At 42.6% G+C, this 22,167-nt stretch overlaps 1 protein-coding gene across 7 annotated transcripts in view; it reads left to right on the top strand.

Annotated features, from left to right (window-relative positions):
- SACS (sacsin molecular chaperone) overlaps positions 1–22,167 on the top strand; it is a 49,183-nt gene that overhangs the window by 14,007 nt on the left and 13,009 nt on the right. Inside the window, exons 5-8 of one of the 7 annotated variants that reach the window (XM_036249597.1) lie at positions 4,151–4,297; positions 6,704–8,189; positions 9,272–9,363; positions 17,988–18,014. In XM_036249597.1, coding sequence (XP_036105490.1) covers positions 4,151–4,297; positions 6,704–8,189; positions 9,272–9,363; positions 17,988–18,014 — 1,752 coding nt within the window. Of the gene's footprint in view, positions 1–4,150; positions 4,298–6,703; positions 8,190–9,271; positions 9,364–17,987; positions 18,015–22,167 lie in introns of those variants that run through there. The other 6 variants (XM_036249603.1, XM_036249601.1, XM_036249602.1 and 3 more) reach the window with 6 other exon arrangements.

Here is a 22,167-nt window from a genome sequence, read left to right on the forward strand (position 1 = left end):
CCGCTCCCCTGTAAGATGCAGGAACACAGTTTACCTCCACTTCTGTTGTGGGTTACAGCAGATCGATCATGGGATACTGTTTTAGGTCTGTGTGGTACTGATACTATCAGTGTGTACTAGAGAACCATGAAAGGCAGAGTGAAGAGATCCTACAAGATTTTACTTCAAAATACTACCTAAATTCTGTTATATTTTGCCTCTGGCCTTAACTTCATTTAAAAAGATATTTGAGACAAGATTATTCTGAGTTTGTGCATAAGTATACTTGGAACTAGGTTATTTATTTATTTATTTATTTATTTATTTAAATCCTCACCTGAGGGGATATATATATGTTTAGAGAGAAGGGGAGGGGAGAGAGAGAGAAACATTGATTGGTTGCCTCCCATACACACCTCAAATGGGGATTGAACTCACAACCTGGGTAGGTACCCTGACCAGGAATCGAACCCTCAACCTTTTGGTGTATGGGATAGCACTCTAACCAACTGAGCCACCCAACTAGGGCTAGAGATAGGCTTTTTAAAGTCATACCAGAGTAGCCAATTTAAAATGAAAAGTAGGACATATAAAAGTAGGTAGAACTGATCTTTGATGTTTTTATGTAACAAATATTAATTGAGGGCCACACACACTTACATATTTAAGAATGTCTTTCTCTTGCATTCAGGGATGAACGTTGTCTTGGGTGGTGTCATCTTCTTGGGTTCCAGTTTTTTCCCCTTTATTGATATAGGTTTGCAAGTGGGAACTCTTGAGTCCCACTTGCTTTTTTCCTTTTTATATAATCAGATGACAAAAGCTTAGTTTGTCAAATAGTTGCAGAAGAATAAGAGATCTTACCCAACTTCACACTCCCTAGGATTTCAAGGATATGGTTAAGGAAGAGACAGACACAGGGAAGGCGGCATGGAGACGCCTTGGATTCCCAGCACCTCCTTCTAGATTCTTCCTTGCTGTTCTGGGGCACAGCGTGGCCTAGGGTGAACAGAAGTGAGCTCAGCGATGCGTGCAGCCTTCACGTACACAGTGGAGCTGTGTTAGTCATGGAACATGCTCATGGTTTTTTTTTGTTTTGTTTTTTTCCTGATAATTATATAGCTTGGGATATTTTCAGCAAATCATGCCTTGAAAATCTATAAATTCTAGATTCATTTACAATAAGTAACCTTCTAAAAGCATCCACTAGGGTAGATCTCTTCTGCTAGTAAAGACTGTTAATGTGTTTGTCCAGAGATCAGTTGCCAGCACGTTTACAAGGAGGTTTTGGCTTGGGAATCCCCCTTTTTTTTTTTTTTTTTATCCTCACCCGAGGACATTTTTTCATTTTTTTGTACAGACAAAGAGTGGGAGGGAGAGAGAGAGGGAAACATCGATGTGAAAGGGACACATCGAGTGGCTCCCACCCGCATGACCAACCAGGGCCGGGGACAAACTGCAACCAAGGTACATGCCCTTAGTGGGAACCAAACCCGGGTCTCTCCGGACCGCAGGTGGACGCTCTAATCACTGAGCAAAACCGGCCAGGGCGGGAGTCCCCTTTTAAAAGGAGGGAATAGGTTGCAGCCTGTGCTGACCTTTTCCTCCCCAGATGATCTTCTGTTTTTCCCTTAGGGGTTTGTTCTTTTCCATCTCGCTCTCAGCACCAGGGCACACCCTTTGATCAGGGTAGACGTGGAGCATTTGGAAATTGATCTCAGGGAGGGAGGCAGAGATTCGGTGAGAAGCCAGTGGATTGGAGCAAAGGCAAAATATACCGCTTCCCTCTTTATTCCAGGATGAGTAGGATCAGAATTTTACCTTGATCAAAAACCTTAAATGATAACTGGAGTATGCCTGCCTGCTGCAGAAGCCAGCGAAGAGGGCTGCGTCTGCTGCCTCTCTCCCAGCGGTCTGCTTGCTGAGGTGGGCTTGTGTGGTCGTGAGGGCCAGGGCGTGAGAACCGCCGGCCCGCGGCAGGGCAGCACCGCCTACAGGTGTTCTCACCTGCTCCTCCTTGCCAGGAGTTGCACCGATGTCTCGGATGGGAAACAGCGGTTCTGACACTTCAGAAAACCATGGAGAGTGGGGATGCGAGGAGGAAATTCTTGTTCACAGGAAATACTTTATTTGGAAAAAAGCCAAGCAACTGTTATTTTGTAATTTAACAGATGTTTTATAAAAGTAGTTGGGCATCAAAGGGTCTGCTGCCCAGTTTTCCAGTTCACAGCGGGAAGGAAGGTGGGTCCCTGGCTCCCTGGTGTCCCCCCTCTGGATTCCTGCGTCCCTTCCGTGGGCCTCATAGTTGTGCTGTGTTTTCTCAGCCCTGGTGTCAGTGTTGTGAGTTTCTGTCTCCTTAGGTATTTCTAATGGACATTTGCAGCAGGCAGAACCAGGCACTGCTCGCTGATGCCACTTTAAACTAGCTGGAGTTAGCTGTTGCACAAGAAGATATTTATTTTATCATTATTCCTGTAATATTTATTTTGTTGATTGTAAAGACTGCAGTGTCATACCACCAGTAATTCTAACAGTAATGATATCTGACCTTCCAGGTACCTTCTCTGTGTGGGGTGCTGTGTTGAGCCCCTCATCTGTACTCTCATTTGATCCTCGGCACTTTGCGGGCAGATCCTGTTCTCGTCCCCTTTGTGCAGACGAGGGAACCGAGCCTCAATGGCTTCCGCTTCCTCTGAAGTGACACAGTTGGTAACAGTGGAGCTGGGTCTGACACCCAAACTTACCTGGCTCCAGAAGCCACTCTCTACCCACTGTGTGCTTTCTTTGTCTTCAAAGAGCCTCAGCAGTCTTGGTGTTTTCATATTTCTGCTTTGACTATTTTACAGATAGCAGTCATTCCACTTCTATTTTTGTTTTTCTAAATATGTTTTTATTGATTTTTTAAAGAGAGAGGACGGGAGAGAGAGAGAAACATCCATGTGAGAGAGAAACATCGATTGGCTGCCTCCTGCACGCCCCCTACAGGGGAGCGAGCCTGCAGCCCAGGCCTGTGCCCTGACCCAGAATCAAATGGTACTGCTCAGTCTGTGCGGCGACGCTCGATCCACGGAGCCACACCAGCCGGGCGTCATACCACTTCTGTAAAACAAACTGTGTATGGCCTGTATCCCCATATCTCTCTTTGAATTATAGGCACATGAGGAAAGGCTTCTGGGGTGCTGGAATGTTCTCTATAATTCACTTGGATGGACCTAACAAGGTTCACGTACTTTGTGAGAATTCCTCAAACTGCACACTTAAAACTTGGTACGTTATTGTATGTACAAGGGGGTCAAAAGTAGGTTTACAGTTGCTTATATGGAAAACAATACAGTAATTAATAAATAATAATACAAGAACCAACTCTGTGTTTTACATACTCACAACTGTAAACCTTCTTTTCCTGCACTGTATATAATTCAGTAACATTTTCAAAGAAAAATATTAATTATTTTTAAAGTATGATGAATTATTATCACCGAACATATTCAAAGAATATTAGAGATTATGAAGATAAATCTCAGAAAGTAGAGTCCCAAAAATAGTTTGTGTAGAATTATAATTATAACTTTTTAAAGGAACTACTTTAGAGACAGGGTGGTATTTTTCTGACATGCTTACTTTAAAATCTGTCACATTAGTGATTTTTAAAATTATATAAGAATTACCTTGTATAGAAAACTCAGAGGCTGCCAAAAACAAAAACAAACACTTATAAGGTGATTATTAAATTTATTAAAGGATTATTGTTTACCTTTTAAAATAATATATTAACAAGGTTTCTTCAAAAAGAAAGACTCCCTAGTACATTAACAGCTAATCTTATTTGCAAAAAACAATTAGTATGCTACTTAGAAACAAATTTTACAAAGTGGTACACTATGACTGATTTCCTTGTTTGCCCTATATTTTGGGTGTTTAAGTACCACAACACCCTTAATTTTTCCTTTTTGAATTTTTGGCCAATAGTGCTATATTCCTTCTGCTGGAAATTTTTACAATTAATTTGCGTTTTATCTTTATTGTGAAACCCTTCGGAATTATAATGCAGAATTCAGTTGTTCCATTCCTTCTTTACATCTTCCCATCAAATAAGCACGTCATGGAGGCAGTTCTCGGGAGAGCTGCACACCTTGGTGCACCTCTCTCTGAATCGCGTGTGCTCCCCCAGGGCCGGCCCTCTATGTGTACAACAATGCTGTCTTCACTCCGGAGGACTGGCATGGGATTCAGGAAATCGCACGGAGCAGGAAGAAGGATGACCCTTTGAAGGTTGGAAGATTTGGAATTGGCTTCAATTCTGTCTATCACATAACAGGTATACGATGTGGTTTCAGTCTTGATATCGAAAATTATTTTAGCCTGTAGTTTGTCATTTATTTGGTTAACTTCAGAGATGATATTGTTTTGAAAGGCATTTTTTTCCAATTTTTTTTCTCAGTGGCAAGAAATATGTCAATGCAATGTCTGAGTGTCTTGAGTTTTCAGAAGTTACCATGGTAACTGCGCCAAAGTTCCATCGTATGAGGCTAAAAGTCAATGTCGTTATGAAGCAGTGTGATCAGTGTGATACATAAGTCATTTTATGAGGGGGGTGAAATGTCGCTCTTGAAATGCCTCACAAGAGGCACTGAAATGCCTCAGTTACTCTAAGATATTTTGCACTGGAAATGTTTGAGTCAGAGAAACTGATTCCCAGAGATTTCCTTATACGTATTTTTAAATATCATAAGGTCAAGGAGGAAAGTATAATAGTCATTGGTATCAACTGAGAAAGTGAAGATCATTAAGGGAATTTTGGTTTCTCTACATTTGTCTCATAAAAATTTGTTTTTAAACCTATGCGTATTGTACAGATTACTTTGACATCATGTTTTAAATCTAGAAAGAATAGAGGTTTCTGGTTCATGATTACAACAGGAAATATGACACGTAGTGTAGAGATCTCCAAGAGTATATGGCTGTTCTTCCAGAATCAAAGCTCTTAGTGTTTACTGTAGTTTGTGATACATTTTTTAAACGGAATTGGCCCTTGTTATGGTTTAGTTACAAATTGTTTTTGCATTTTGAACTTGCAGGAGAAGGAGAGAGTGAGCTGGCAGAGCTGTCGCTATAGCTAGGGTGCATGTAATTTGTCGTCCAAACTGGGACACTCATGAGAGTGTATTATTCTCAAATAACTGGCCTAAATTGGGACTGCCCTTGGTGACTGGACCTAGGGTCACCCTCACTATAGCCCAATTTTAGTAAACCATTTTTTTTGTATTGCATTTACATTATTACATATTGTGTACTATTGTACTAAGTCATATTATATACTTATATAATACAATTACTTTAATTCATAAGTCACAATATTATAAACTATTACACATGCATGTTAATGTTCATGTGTTAAACTATTTGCAAACTACCCCTCAGATCAGTTTCAGTTATGGGGGCACATGTGTGAAGGGCAGCGGTGTGGAGACCGTGCACAGGAATGAACTGCTTGGTTCGAGTTGGCCGACTGCCAGCAGGTGCCTCTCCCTGCGGCTGTGTTCCCCGTTTGAGAATGAGCACACTTACATGCAGCAGTGCTAACTGGTGTGCTGTTCTCTAATCTGAGGATTCCTGAAGGTTGTGGGTCATGCTTCACAACTGTCAGGACTCTCCCTGGCATGAGTAATGGGAGTGTGTACACAGTCTATGGATGAGGGTGTCACAGACCACACTTCCGATTGATTTAGCAGCTGGCTTGGTGGACATAACATTTCTTGCTTATGTCCTGCAGTTGATGACCAGAGTTATTACAGGTGGACTTCATTGGGGTTGCATCGTGCACGAAGGTTAAATGCTCTCGTCCTCATGCAAGGCAAAATGTCCAAATCACCCTTGGAAGTCCTTAAAGGCTCCATGTTGAAGAATTTCTCACAATACAGCATTTCTGATGTGTCTGGTTTTTCTGCCAGTGTTTAATAATCACTTTGTCTTTGCTTAAAGAACAGGTGAGGCATTTGGTATCAATGTAGGGGCTATGCTATACAAAAAAATGTGTCCGGGAACACTACCCTTAGGTTTAGCATGGTGAGATGCTCCCAACCTGAGGGGCGCATCCACAGTGAGAAGCTAGGCACGCCCATCGAGCCACATGGGCACTCCTATCAAGCCACATAGGCACGCCCATCGAGCCGCATAGGCACGCCCATCGAGCCGCATAGGCACGCCCATCGATCCAGGCTCAGTTCACACTCACCCAGGGCAGATGCTTCCTGGGTAGCGTGGTGGTCAGAATCGCCCGAGTTACTTCTCTGCCCCTCTTCTTCAGAGGGTCTACCATTAAAGTTCTCATTTTGAGCATAGGATGCAACTCTGTTCTATTTAATTGGGTTCACATCCTGTGGGGCTGAGTGTAAACATCCAGTTATTCTTTGCATATTTTAATTGTTTAATAAAGATATATCTTATTATACATTAATATTATGAAGATACATCTTCATAAAAATCATGTAAATTCTATGCCTGGTGCTTATTGAATCAAAAGAGAAATAACTATTGTTCATGTTCAAAGAATTACATTTTCTGAACTAAATTTAGGGTTTTAAGATCTGTTTTGCAGTCATTTTATGGTTTATGCTTTTTCATGTGTAATATTTTTATAGTAATTATGCATTGTAAGTGTAATTATAACTGTTCATTAAATTTCAGAGTTGATGACTGTTGAATCTTTTTTTTTTTATTACAGATGTTCCCTGTATTTTTAGTGGTAACCAAATTGGAATGTTAGATCCTCATCAAACACTTTTTGGTCCACATGAATCAGGTCAATGTTGGAATCTCAAAGATGACAGCAAAGAAATTAGTGAACTTTCAGACCAGTTTGCGCCATTTATTGGCATTTTTGGAAGCACCAGGGACACGTTTATAGACGGCAATTTTCCAGGAACATTTTTCCGTTTCCCTCTTCGCCTACAACCTTCCCAGCTTAGTAGTAACCTCTACAATAAGCAAAAGGTTCTTGAGTTGTTTGAGTCTTTTAGAGCAGATGCAGACACAGTGCTGCTCTTTCTGAAGAGTGTGCAGGACGTCTCCTTACATGTCCGGGAGGCTGATGGGACAGAGAAACTGGTGTTTAGAGTGACTGCTAGTGAGAATAAGGCCTTGAAACAGGAACGGCCGGATTCTATCAAGATTCTGGAAACTGCTATAAGTAACTATTGTAAAAAGATTCCAAGCAATAGCATAACGTGTGTAACATACCATATCAATATAGTTTTAGAAGACGGGAGTACGAAGGACACACAGAAGACATCATGGTTGGTGTGTAACAGTGTGGGTGGGCGAGGGATCAGTAGTGAACTTGATTCTTTAGCGGATGAATTGAAATTCATCCCAACCATTGGAATAGCCATGTCTTTATCAAGCAGAGACGCTGAAGAAAAAGGAGCAACATCTGATTTCTCAGGAAAAGCATTTTGTTTTCTTCCCTTGCCGCCTGGCGAGGAGAGCAAAACGGGCCTCCCAGTTCACATCAGCGGGTTCTTCGGCCTGACTGACAATCGCAGAAGCATAAAATGGAGAGAGCTGGACCAGTGGAGAGACCCGGCTGCCTTGTGGAATGAGTTTCTGGTCGTGAATATTGTCCCCAAAGCCTACGCTACTCTGATCTTAGATTCGATAAACCGCCTGGAGTCAACGGCGAACTCTGATTCCCCGCTGTCAGTCGACATCATCTATAAGCTCTGGCCCGACGTGAGCAAAGTCAAGGTGCACTGGCAGCCGGTGTTAGGGCCGCTGTTCAGCGAGCTGTTCCAGAACGCAGTGCTCTACTCCCTCAGCGACCGCTGGGTCACGTTGGAGCAGGCCTACTTCTCAGAGCTTGATGAAAGTGTGGAACACGTGCAGACTGTGCTCAGCTACCTCAGCAGCTCTGGGAAGCAGATTGTCAAGGTCCCCCCGAATCTGGCCGCGGCTGTGCAGCTCGCTGCCTGCAGTGACAAGCCCGTGCGCAAGGTGGCGCCCGCCTGGGTGCGGCAGGTGCTGCGGAAGTGTGCGCACCTGGGGAGCGCCGCGGAAAAGCTGCACCTCTTAGAATTCGTGCTCTCCGACCAGGCCTATAGTGAGCTGCTGGGCTTGGAGTTGCTACCTTTACAGAATGGACGTTTTGTTCCCTTCTCCTCATCTGTGTCAGATCAAGATGTTATTTATATTACCTCAGAAGACTTTCCAAGGTATAGATCACACTTACAAATACGGGTTTACTCAGGTCTCCTCTGCCCTGCCCACATTTACAGTTCTTTATTATGAACTTCATCAATTATCAACATAGATTTTATACTAAGAAAGACTTTTGCGCCAATGTAATACTTTTAGAATATGAATGGGTACATTTTTACATTCTAAAGTGAAAAATATTCAGATGTTTATCAGTTAAAAAGTTATCTGAGCCCTGGCCGGGTGCTCAGTTGGTTAGAGCATTGTCCCCGTACTCCAGGTTGCAGGCTTGGTCCCCGGGCAGGACAGGCACATCAAGCAGTGAATGCATGAACAAGTGGGACAAATGGATGTCTCTGTCTCTCTGTCTCTGTCTCTCTCTCTGTCTCTCTCTCTTCTTCCCTACCTCTTTCTCTAAAATGAAAAAGAAAAAGTTATCTAAGCAGTTGTTTTTATTGGAAATTTTAATAATAAAACACTGAAATCAAGTTATTAAGTGAAAATAACTAAGAGTTGTCAATGAGTTATTTCATGAAATTTAAATGGATTAAAATAGAGTACTAAGTAATTCTTTTCTTGATTTTTTTTTTAATCCTCACCCGAGGACATTTTTCCATTTTTTGTTCAGATAGAGTGGGAGGGAGAGAGGAAGAGACAGAGAGAGAAACATCGACGTGAAAGGGACACATCGAGTGGCTGCCTCCCACATGACCGAACCAGGGCCGGGGACAAACTGCAACCAAGGCACATGCCCTTAGCGGGAACGGAACCCAGGTCTCTCTGGACCGCAGCCTGACACTCTAACCACTGAGCCAAACTAGCCAGGGCCTACGTAATTCTTTATAACTAAGCATGTATACTGACATTTCAAAAAGTGAAATGAAGTTTATTCTGAGGTGTGTAGACTTTCTGGATATGCGTGTCTGATGCCCTCGTGGTTTAGAGGGAAAGCTCAATAATACTTGGTCAAAAAGTATTGCAATGTGATTTGATGTGTGCATTGACTTGTACAAATAGCACATTTAACTGGCTTGGAATGATTTAATTTATTTTAGAATTGTTAGAAGATGGTAATCACTGTGGTCCTTTCGTTCCTTAGGTCCCTTTTCCCAGGTCTTGAAGGCAGGTTTCTTCTGGATAACTTGAAGCCCCACCTTCTTGCTGCTTTAAAGGAGGCTGCCCAGACCCGAGGTACTACAGTTGTTACTTTTTAAAATAAACCTATTTAAATAAAATATAAACAGTTCTTTAAGTTTTCTATTAAGTTGAACCAATATGAAATTGCTAACAGTTTTCTATTTTGGACCTGTAAGTCAACAATTTCATATGGTTCAACCTAATATAATTATTGTATTTTAAGATGTTTCAATACTGGATTCTGACATCTAAAAGAATCCAAAGTTGTATTTAAGAAGCTGCTGTCATATTACGGGGTGTGCATAGATGGAAATCATTCCTCACACCTGCACCCTGCTTTCTCCTTTCTTTCCTCACTGAGCGTGTGCGGCGGTGAGGACAGCCGTTGCCTCAGACTGCATGGATGAGGGGAGAAGGAGGCTACGTTCAGGCCCAGCTCACGCGGACCTCTGGTCGCCACCTGTCAGCCTTGTTCCACTGCCCAGCACCCCTGCCACGTCTGTGCGGTTGCACTGGGTTGCTTCGGGGAAATGCCACAGATAAAATGAACTTCGCCAGTGTCGGGGAAGGGGCCCGGGGTCCTAGCAAAGGATGGGTGTCATTCACTGAGTCTTCTTTTTAGGGAAAGACAGAATGGTTTTGGGGGAAAAGTCACTATGGTTCTAAGTTCGATATCAACTTGTAACGTTTACAAGCGTCTCTTCCCTTGTGAGACTATTGTCGAGACTTTTTCTAAGTTAGATATTGGCCTGAAGATTCTGGATTTGTTTCACTGATTAAGGTTGTAAAGCATATTCTTTGTGATGTGTCTTTTATAGAATATGCTGTTTTCTTTTCAAAGATAATGATGGAAAAGTTACAATAATTGTACATCTTAATTCATTTAAATATAAGTGAAAGGAATTAGAATGGGGAGGCAGTTAAGGGTGGTGTCTGAGGGAGACTGAAGGAAAACGAGCGTGTGGATGCGGCTCGCCCTAAGGGGTCGGTGGCTGAGCAGTGGCGCGGCCTGGACGGCACTGTCATCTTCAGAGGAGCTTTCTGGGGTCCGAACGTGCATTTCTGTAACCCTGCCAGTGTTTGTCCAAAGTGTTAGAAACCCTTAGTTTTCACATTTTTATTATGTTCTGGTATAAAAACTTTACATTGAAATATGCGTACAGAAAAGTATACATATTATAAATGTAAGCTTAATGAAATTTTGCAAACCGAAAACACCTAGATCAAAACTAGAAGATTGTCAACACTCAGACACGCCTCTCATGCCTTTTGCAGCCCCCCTCACTCGGGGGTAGCCATGATTCTGACCGTGCAGAGCACTGACCGATTCAGCTGGTTACCTGTACTCTCTGCACAAGGAATCACCCAGTGCCTGCTCTTTGTGTCTGCTCCTACCTCCCGGTATTTGTGAGGTCATCGAGGTGGTTGCATGGGGCTATAGGCCTTTCTCGTGCTGTGGTGTTTCATTGTGCAATGAAATTGCCTTCTTTTTGTTAATGGCCAAAAATTTCTGAGGTGGATGTGGATTTAGAAATCTGTCAAAAGTTATTCAGAACCAATCAGGTGAAAAGGGTACAAGGCCAACAGAATAATACTTCTTTTACTCAAAGAGTTTTAAATACCCTGCAGCACAGGATATGGCAACAATGTACTTTTTTAGCTTTAGGTGGATAAGAGTACCTGTTGTTATATTTTTAGGGATGAGTTAAAAATTATACATTAACTGCCCGGCTGGTGTGACTCAGTGGATGGAGCGTTGTCCTGGACTGAGAGGTCCTGGTTTAATTCCCCTCAGGGCACAGGCCTGGGTTGCAGGCTCATTCCCCGGGGGGGGGGGGGGGGGGGGGGGGGCCTGCGGGAGTCCATTGATGTTTCTATCTATCTCTCTAAAAAAATCAACAAAAACATATTAAATATACATGTATATTAATTTAGGTAATTTGACATCTTTACAGAGTTGAGTCTTCCCACTTTGTATGTCTTCATTTTCTTATCTTCTGTGTATTCTGATTTGTTATTTTGGGATTATACCTTATGAGTTAGATTTTGTCTCTGGCTCTTAGTTTATTTTTTTTGGACTGTTACATTAGATGGGGTGTCTTCACTGTTTTTGTTTGTTGCCCATAGTTTGTGGCTTGGTTCTCCCAGAAATTGTCTCCATTGTCTTCATGGTCACCTTTATTTTTTTAACTTTGATTTAAGTGTTAGGCTACTATTCTTATTTAATACTCCTTTTCAATATTTTTATTTGACTATGTGGGTGACGGGTAACTGTGTTCTGGGCATCTTCCTTATTATTTTTATATTGTTCCAGAAAAAATTAAATTTGTTCCAGACAAAATTGACTTGATTGCCATGAACAGTTTTAATGTTTTGGGAGCATTCTAATTAGGGGCTGATGGGAAGTGAACAAATGACCCTGACTTTGCTTCCTGAGATCTGAGTCAGTGCAGATGCATAGGATGGAGTCTAGCAGATGGATGCAGAAATCACCCGTTACTGACAATCGTGTTGGAGACCATGGCTCATGTCAAGCATTGGACTTCTACAGTTCGACTCCAGAATAAAACATGAGCTCAGCCGCTAGTCTCCGGCAGCACTGGCTCCCCACAGGGGCCCCCCATGCAGCGGAGCGTGGAGGAGCTGTCCCCTGGGGCGACCGAGCAGGCCCAGATTCTCTGTGCTTACCAGTCAGGCATGGCAGCCCCTTGCCAGAGTGGTGCGCAAGGAGGGTATGATTTAATGTGGGAGAAGGGAAGTCAAGAGCACTGTGTTCATGGAGCTCCCTTTATATGGCAGGAAACATCACAAATATATAACATTTGACATTTTTGCTCTAAATAATGATTATGCAATTGTTTTGTTGACACAAAGCACTGTGAACTTCTCTTTACTGATTATCAGTAAGAACTGGCTGGTTTTGAAAGGACTGCTGCATAAATTGAGACCTGTTTTCCCTCTGCAGTGAGCACTTCTCTGATTCTGTAGCGCAAAGAACATCTGTCTCGTCATTCGATACTTTTGCCTCCTACTGTGTCACGTTTGAAATCACGAGCTGAATATTGAGTCACCGCTTGTATTTTCTTTCGTCGGCTGCTCCTTTCCTCTCAGCAGCCGAGCATGGCCAGTGCTTCTCATTTGGGGGAGACAAAGCAAACCTTGACGTTGACTTCCTTTCTTGCATTTTGTCCTGGTCCAGTTTCCAGAAGGAGCAGTGTGTTTATTTTCTGTGCAGCAGTCTCCCTCATCCGCAGTTTCGGTTACCCTGCGGTTCAGTAGCCACCTCGGTTATCAGAGAGACGGTCCCAGGGCTTGTGCTCAAGGCACCCTTATCTGACTTCATCATGGCCTCACCGCATAAGAGTAGTGATGCTGGCAGTGCAGACCTGTCAAAGACAGGGTGTGGGTGCTTCCCTGAAGTGAAAAGGTGAGTATGCGTGGGGACATCAGGATACGCGGGTTTGGTACTAGTCCCGACTCAGGCATCCACCGGGGTTTTGGAATGTATCCCTACAGGCAGAGGGGAGCACTACACCTCATCAGACATCAGTGCAGACAGACTGTTACCTCTGTTATCACTCCAATAAAATTGCCTGGCTGGGGTCACGAATTAATGGTTTGTTGTTTTAATTATTAAATCCAATGGACTTTTTTTGTTCTTTTTACTCGATCTTCCTGAAGCTTCGATATTGTTGATCACTTCTTTCAACTCATTTCACTTGGTATCCTATATTTCTTTGCCTGCTTTTCAGAATTATATTATTAATTGTATTCAGTTTACTTCCTAAACATGGGTTAGTTTAGAAGCTCCTTGCTCAGCCCTTTTGTTTTGTTTCCTCCTTTCTTGAGTACACTCATGGGCTCCTGAGGCCTGTACTGTCCTGCACGTGTCTCCGTCTCTTCTGTCGCCACCCCAGCCTCATGCTGAGCAGTGGTCACAAGCCTGGACTTTGTAGTCATGCACATCTGGGCTCAAACGGGACTCCTGAAAGAACTACCTGACCGCTCTGAGCCCGTTGTCTCATCAATAACATGGTGATACAGTAGCATCCTTCCCTGAGAATATATCCGAGGCCCTCAAGATTCAGCTGCATAGAATACAAGATTGCTTTATTACAAGGTTGATGGAGTTAGAATAAGAACAAGGGTTGAGTGGAGGATGTCAGGCAGTCAACTGACTAATTGAATTTTATCTAATTTTCATTGTCACAGCAGGGAAGGTTATTGCTAAGCTTTGTTGTAATATTTTATTCATGGTAGGCATTCCTCTGGACCTCAGATGATCTATGCATAATACATATCGTTTAAAGTGATACCTGGCACATAATAAATACTGATAAAATGGCAGTGTTACCATTTTGCACTTGGAGTTCCATAAGTATCTCAAAGTTGACATTTTCACCACTTGAGTCCTCATGCTCTTCCCAAAGCTGTTTCTGCAGTTGAGTGATTTTGATGGGAAAGGTACTCATTATCCATAAAGTTGCTCAAGAATGAATCCTCAGTGTTTCCTTTGTTCTCCAGTGTCCAGGTCTGTTGATTAAGTGCTCTGGATCGGCCCCTTTCTCCTAGTGCACCCCCACTAGGCACCCTTGTCGGATCCCCTCCACCAGTGTTCGCTCTTCCTGGGCTCCTGTCCCTCCCCTGCGGGAGGTTTCGCAGAGATACTGAGCTTTCAGTACATGCTGGTGTGATTGTGAAGGCGCCGTCTCATTGGCTGACACGCACTCGGTGTCCCTCCTCCGTCCTCCCAAGCACTGGAGACTAATACCGCGGTGCTCGGTCACCTATTGAGAGCGGGCCGCCAGCTCGGCGCCAGCAGGAGCACAGGGCCTGCCTTCAGGCGCGTGCTCGGCCATTTTCGTAAATTACCCACATGAAATATTTTATATCTGTATTTATGTACATAGTGTTCCTTTTGAATACTCTCTTTTAATTCTCCACTTTGTCTTGCCGAGTTTTATTCCTCTTTTAACGTTCAGCCCACAGATCTCCTCTAAGGCTGTCTGTCACTGTCTCCCATTCCTGCCCCTGTGGGCCGGCCTGGGGTAGACGCCTCTGCTTTGCTCCTGGGGCTCAGCACGTGGTCCATTCAATCTTTGCCTTGTTATTCTCATATTTCCACTGTCTTAGCCTGGAATCCTTGAGATCGGGCAGCCTGTTATTTTGTGTTCCTAGTGCCTGGTTGACAAATTCAGTTGGACATGTCAGTGCTTCTGTAGGATGGCACAGGAGGGACGGGCACAAAGATGAAAAGGCAAACCTCTGGTATGGTGCCTGTGGCTTAGTATTTTTTTCTTTTTTTTATCCTCACCCGAGGACACTTTTCCATTTTATCTTCAGATAGAGCAGGAGGGAAAGGGGGAGGAAGAGAGAGAGAAACATCGACTTGAAAGAGACACATTGAGTGGTCGCTACCCACACGACCACAACCCAGGCTGGGGACAAACTGCAACCCAGGTACGTGCCCTTAGCGGGAACTGAACCTGGGACTCTCTGGTCCGCGGGCCAAGGCTCTGACTGCTGAGCCAAACTGGCCAGGGCTAGTATTTCTTTTTCAAATAAGTATTATCGCATTTGTTCTTCGTGGTCATGACATCACAGAGCCTGTGTTATCATCTTCCTTTGAGAGCTGGAGACAGTGTAGCCGAGAGTGGGAAGGGCTGACGGCTCACTTGAGTCGCAGAGTTGAAACTCTGACTGTCTTTCCCTCCTCTTTCCTGTTCTAGGGCAAATGGGTGACTGTCAGAAGTTGAGGAATAGTTAGAATAGCAGGTAAATGTGTTTCAGAGGAAATAAATAGAAAAAAGCAGTCAAGTCAGACAAATGGTAGGAAAGCTTAATAGGTTGGCACTAAGATGCTATTTATATTTCAGAATTTTCCCTACATATTTATTACATGTGGCCTTGTGCCTTGTTCCAGTTCATGACCAAAGACTTCGGTAAACATGTTTGAATGCCCCATATATGAGGTGTCGAGCTAGATGGAAAGATGGAAAGATGGATAAACTGAAGGAGCTCAGAGACGACAGGGACAGCGGTGTCAGCTGTGCTGCCGTTTCGCATGGACTGTCCCCCACCGAACACTGAGCAGAGAGTCATTGCTGGCGGGTGGCGGTCGGGGGCCACGCAGATGAGCTGGCCCACGTTGTGTCTCAACGTTCTGGAAAAAGGCTGAACTTCATGTCCGGAGGGATAGCGTGTTCACATTGTCCTCTTTGCCACTTTGTGATGATTTACAGTGTTCGTCACAGACATAATGACATCTTACTTGTGTAGAAATCTTTAGAAAGTTACAGTTTAAGGTACCAGCCTTGGGTGAATGGATCAGCACTATTCCAAAGATTTGTGCCAATAGGATGTTCTGGGTCACTAATTCTATAGCTGCTTGTCCGACAACAGGGTCGTCGTGTGTTAGGAAGTCTTTCTGCCTCTCAGCCCCACCCTTAGCCCATTCAGGCGACCATCATACTCACCAGGAACGCAAAAATAATCTCGAAAATGTCCCCACGTCCCTTCCTGTCTCTGGTTAATAAAGCACAGTACTGCTATAGTATCTGTAAGATGTTATTTTCCCACCTCATATCTGAAAATCTTTCAAAGGCTTCCCCTTCTTCCTTGGAACAAAGACCAAATCCTTAACCTTTCCTCGGAGACTCCTCATGATCCAGCTGCGTTTTCTGGGTGTTATAAAGATGCCTGAACCTGGAGAGGGCACGCCACTGTCTGCTATATGGTCATCATTAACAGTCTCCTTCCTGTATCCTTTATCATCTCCTGATGCTTCTCACACTCGGAAGGCAGCGCGTCCTTGTCCTTTTCGGGGTGGCGCACGTGGTTCCCTTTGCCGCCCCTCCATCTGGCTCCCTTGTGCTCATCTCTCGCAGCGCTCGTGCGCGGACACAGTCCCCAGCTCCTCGTGACGCTCCCACTCTTGTACCTGTTCAGTCATTTATAAAAAGGGATCTACTGCTTGCCTTTTCATTAGTCTGTTAGGCAGAGTCTGGGCATGTCTGCTTTGTTCATTTCTATATAGCTAGCACTCAGTCAATATTGATGGATTGACAGAATGCCTCTAAGGTCATTGAAAGGATGTTAAGATATGAAGAGTTTAAATTCCTTTGGTAAGACCAATGGTGTATTTGATGCCAATTTTAGCCAGAGGCACCCAAATATGCAAACATCTCACAGCCTTGGGTGAATGGATCAGCAGTATATGAAATCTCCCTTTCTTTATTATAAAGTCAGAATTAGTGAATTAATTGTATACATCCTTTGTAGACATACTCCAAAACTTTTAGAAAATCAGATGTGTTCCCTTTCTTAATTCTTACCTAGAGTATCTAAATATTATGTGATGGTAACCTGTACAAAAATTCCATTGGACATTTATCAAATGACTATTTCTGTTGTTGTAGTGTAGAGCTGTAGAGATGTACTTGGTTAAATAAATGACTTGCTTTTAGGCAGAGGATGGAGAAGGGAGGGGGGGAGGGAGCGAGGGAGCGAGAAAGAGAATGAGAGAGAGAGAGAAACATCAATGTGAGAGAGACACACTTATTGGTTGCCTTCTGCATGACCCCAACCAGGTCCGGGGACTGAACCGCAACCAAGGTACGTGCCCTTGACCAGAATCGAACCTGCGACTCTTTGGTCCCTGGGCTAGTGCTAACTGCTGAGCCAAACCGGCCAGGGCTGATTTTTTAAAAATATGTTTTAATTGATTTCAGAGAGAGTAAGGGAGAGGGAGAGAGAGATGGAAACATTGATGAGAGAGAAACATCAACTGGCTGCCTCCACCATGTCCCCTGCTAGGGATTGAGCCCACAAGCCAGGAATTTGCCTTGACCAGAATCCAACTGGCAACCTCCTGGTGGTGCATGGGATGATGCTCAACCCACTGAGCCACAGGGACCGGGCTGATGTTTTTAATTATTGGTGGTTACCATAAGCAAGCAAGCAGTGGAAATATATGATAAAATCTTTCTTTCTTTCTTTGTTTTTAGTTTGTTTGTTTTTTATTGATTTTAGAGAGAGGAAGGGAGAGGGAGAGAGAGATAGAAACATTGATGAGAGAGAACATTGATTGGCCGCCTCCTGCATGCCTCCCCCTGGGGATCAGGCCCACAACCTGGGCATGTGCCCTGAATGGGAATTGAATCAGTGACCTCTTGGTGCATGGGTCGACACTCAACCACTGAGCTACACCTACTGATCAAAAATCTCCCTTTCTTTATTATAAAGTCAGAATTAGTGAATTAATTGTATACATCCTTTGTAGACATACTCCAAAACTTTTAGAAAATCAGATGTGTTCCCTTTCTTAATTCTTACCTAGAGTATCTAAATATTATGTGATGGTAACCTGTACAAAAATTCCATTGGATATTTATCAAATGACTATTTCTGTTGTTGTAGTGTAATTTATTTTCGTTCTAAACTAAGATTCCCTTCCTTATGTAGTTTGGATTTATTTTGCATTGAAATACATCTTTAAATCTGAAATGAATAACCTACTATGGAGTTTTGTTTATGGTTTTTCTTTTACATGATGATGTATTAAATCAAATAGTGTTAATACAAGACAGTGTTATCTTAAGATACAGGATAATTTCCGTAGCCATCACGTGAAAAGTGTGACAATTCTTTTTCTAAGGAAAGATTTAATTATGTTCTAGCACAACAACTTCTCTGGGGATATTCAGGTATGATGACTGACTCAATGTTGTGTTCATTTGTAGCCTGATGCTTTTGTTCTTTTGATTCTTTGAATCTTGTTTTTTTCATTTACCTAAGTAGTTAGAAATGATGTCAACATTTTTTTTTTTGTAGTAGTAATAATTATTAAAGGAGAGAGGAAACTATATTGATATAGGTTTATAGGTGGTTGTTATACATACCACAATAAAACCATATTTAAATAGCTTGGAATCATTCAGTTCATAGAACATTTAGTCTCAAAGGAAAGAATTATGCTGAAATCTGTATTTCAAACTGTGGTATTTAGTGGGAAAGTGTGAGAGTGAAAATCACCCCTGTGTATGACACGCACACATACTGAGATTACAGAGGGTGTGGGGCTCACCGAGGATCTGTGGGGGGAGGGGACCTCCGGCCTCGTGTGCCGCAGGGGGCAGCGGAGGGAAGGCCCAGGGCCTCAGGGCTTTCATTAGGACAGTTGGCTGCTTGTGCTCATAGTGCCTCGCGTGTCATTTTGTTGACTTTTTAAAAAAATAAAAGTTTTTTACTTAATTTGTATTATTTTCCCTTAGTTCGTTTTCACTTGGAAAACTAGAGAGTACAAGATTTGCTTTACAGAAATTTTTGGTAAATAATGTTTTTGGAGTCAATCTATTCTTGGAAGCAGGCTACACCTATATTAAAATTAATTTAGAAACTAAGGTATTGTTATACCGATGATTCATATAAATAATAAATTTGGTTTCTAGCTTGTATTAGACATGGTTTAGCATTCACAGCTACTATTATATATATTCTTAGACCTTACTTAATATATCTCATTTTTTAAAGGTGTAATCACAGAGGAAAACAAAGTCTCGTGGGAGTGGGCTGCACACGGAGCCCTGCCTGCCCCGGGCGGCTCTGGGGAGCTCCCAGGTGCCGCTGCACCCCCACTGCAGTGAAAGTGGGGAGGGCAGCCCCGCGCCCGTGCTGGCCGCCTGGGATCTGGCCCCAGTGCTGGGTTCGAACCCCTTTGGTGTGCTCCATCCACGTTGCAGTGGGAGGTTCCGCTGGACCGCGCAGTGTGTGCCACGCTGCCCACTTGTGGAGTGCCGGGTGGAGGCCTCGTGGGCAGGCAGGCTTTCTGTTTTCCTTTTTTTTATTTATTTTTTTGAAGATTTGATTGACTTACTGTTTACCATTCCGTTGAACCTTCACTTGATCACATACGTGTTTACAAAGAGATTTGGAAAGCTCTACACAGTGGGCATCGTTAGAGCTCATCAGCCACCCAAGCTGCCGCTGCCGCTCTCCGTGCGAGGAAACGCACAGGAACTTGCTGTCCTGACGCCTGGCCAGCAGGGGTCGCTCGGCTGTGGCGCTGAAGCAGTCTGGTCAGGTGTCAGCTCCTAGTCAGTAAGAGCAGTAAGGACCAGGAGTTTTTTGTTTAAGTAAATTTTGAAGTAGACTATAATATTCTGTTTCCATCCACATTGAAAATCTTACTCAAAGTTAGTACTGAACATAAACACATAAATGTATCCAATAAAAAACAGTGCAGTCTTCAGTAGTGATTCAGAATGTTGATGTTATTTTGAATTGATCCATAGTAAAGCAGAAACTACTCTTAGAATAGTTATTTCTAAATTAAATAATGTATTTAATAATAGTGTAGATAAAGGTTTTCTGTCTCTAGGAACACTTTTAGTACTATATAGGTAACTACTTTGACAGTACTGATAACTTGAAAGGCTAGGCCACAGAAACTTAAGTCATTTATCACAATGCTATAAATTATTTTGCTCATCCTGTTAGAGGTGCTTTGCAGTTTCAATGACTTTCTAAACTAGAACATGAAGACTTTTTTCTGGGTTAACATTTATAATTTAAGATTAAAAGCTTTTTAAAGGCATACATTTATAATAAATAGAAATGAGAGCCAGATTGAATTGACTTGGGTACTTAGAATTGTGTCTTACTAAATTTTCTCTCTCCTTTATTTTCTATTACATTTTTTAGTTGAGCATGACTGGTGTGTTAGTTGCATGTTATGTGTGATGTGTGTGTTTTATTGACACTTTGTTTATATGTTAATATTATATAATTTTCCTGAAGTATGTGTTTTATAAATTGCCAAATTTCATGCAAGGATATTGGATCGGATTACCTACAAAAATGCATATTATTTGGCAATTATTAACCTAGAACATAGTGTGGTACATATTTAATTTTTTGTTTTCTGAGTATTGTGAATTTTAATTTCTAACTAGTGTTTGTATCTTTGGTGTTTTGTCTTTGTGTTTCTTATGATTTGGATATTCTGTTGTTAATTCAGTAAGCACTTGTTTAAAACATTGTTAAAAATTAATTATAAAAATTATATTTTAATAGGATGCATAGACCAAGGAAGCTGTACTAATTAGACTCCTGATAAGATTTTATGATTTCTCAAATATTACTACTTGATTTACCCTAAATCACACAATGTGGAAACAAAGTATTCAGAATTTGGGTATTGACAGCTTCCAAAAGTTGCAAAAGTATGCCCTTGTTTAAACTTCTGTGGCAGTCATTGAAAAATGTCTACTGTAGCCCTGGCCGGTTTGGCTCAGTGGTTGGAGCGTCGGCCTGCGGACCAGAGAGCCCCGGGTTCGGTTCCCGCTAGGGGCATGTATAAAAAAATAAAAATGTCTACTGTAACACAAATTTTTTGGCAAAGGTGCAGTTACCTGATGTGTAGGACTGAGAAGCAGGGGCCTTCTTCCTTGGTTAAAATATCATGGTAGACAGAAATCTCAAGGGCTTGAGCGGTGCCCTCAAATCTTTTTTCAAAATTAATCTTTGAAGAGTTTAGAAATTGCATGTACATAGGGAGAAAATGATGTTAGTTTTCCATAGGATTGAATTTGAGATGCTTTTTATTTCTCTATATAGGCAAATACATACCTATAGGTGGAGAGAGAGAGAGAGAGAGAGAGAGAGGGAGGGAGGGAGGGAAGGAGGGAGGGAAAGAGAAACATCAGTCAGCTGCCTCCTACATGCCCTCTACTGGGGATTGAGCCTGTAACCCGGTCATGTGCCCTGACCAGGAATCCCATGACCTTTTGGTGCTTGGGACGACTCTCAACCAACTGAGACCCACTGGCCAGGGCTATAGAGCGGTCTTGAGACCTAGAACCTCATCCTCATCCTTTTTGGAGATGAGAGCATGCAAGTGCCAGAAAGATTAAGTGACACATATATTAGTGGTTGAGAGGAAACTGTACGTCTCCTTGCTGTCTCAGCTTTAGGAAGTGTTAGTCAACTGAGACTGGGACTCCAACCTCTATTTTTTTTTGTTTTGTTTTTTTATCCTCACCAGAGGACATTTTTCCATTCTTTATTCAGATAGAGCGGGAGGGCGGGAGGGAGAGAGAGGAAGAGAGAGAGAGAAACATTGACATGAAAGGGACACATCGAGTGGTTGCCACCCGCATGACCCAACCAGGGCCGGGGACAAACTGCAACCAAGGTACATGCCCTTAGCGGAAACCGAACCTGGGTCTCTCTGGACCGCAGGCCGATGCTCTAACCACTGAGCCAAATCGGCCAGGGCCCAACCTCTATGTTTTTATTTCAGGCCCTTGTTATCTGGTGTAGCTGTATGGCTTCTGCAAACATGCAACAAAAGAAATTCATGTTGGGTTTGCTTATAAATTACCCCTAAATAAAATGGTACTTATTTAAGCTTTATCTACTTTTCTTTGGTACTACTATTTGTGGACAAACAATCACTAAAACTTATTTTTCATGTTGATTCCATTTGTAGAACATTATAGAATAATTTTTAAAATACATTAAAAATTGTTTTTTACTTTATTGATTTTAGAGAGAGGAAAGAAGAAGTAGGGAGAGATGAAACATCGATGAGAGAGAACATAGATTGGCCGCCTCCTGCATGCACCCCCTTCCTCTGGGGATTTGGCCCACAGCCTGGGCATGTGCCCTGACTGGGAATCGAACCGGTGACCTCTTGGTGCATGGGTCGATGCTCAACCACTGAGCCACACTGACCAGGCCATTTTATATGTTTATTTAAAATAAGCACTTTCCAGAGAGAATTATTTCTCCTTTAGATTATTATAAAAATGGATCTATAAAAATAGATTCTCTATTATATAAAAAGCATTTTAGCCC

The sequence above is a fragment of the Molossus molossus genome, unplaced genomic scaffold (genome assembly GCF_014108415.1).
Source record: "Molossus molossus isolate mMolMol1 unplaced genomic scaffold, mMolMol1.p scaffold_m16_p_9, whole genome shotgun sequence".
Taxonomy (NCBI): Eukaryota; Metazoa; Chordata; class Mammalia; order Chiroptera; family Molossidae; genus Molossus; species Molossus molossus.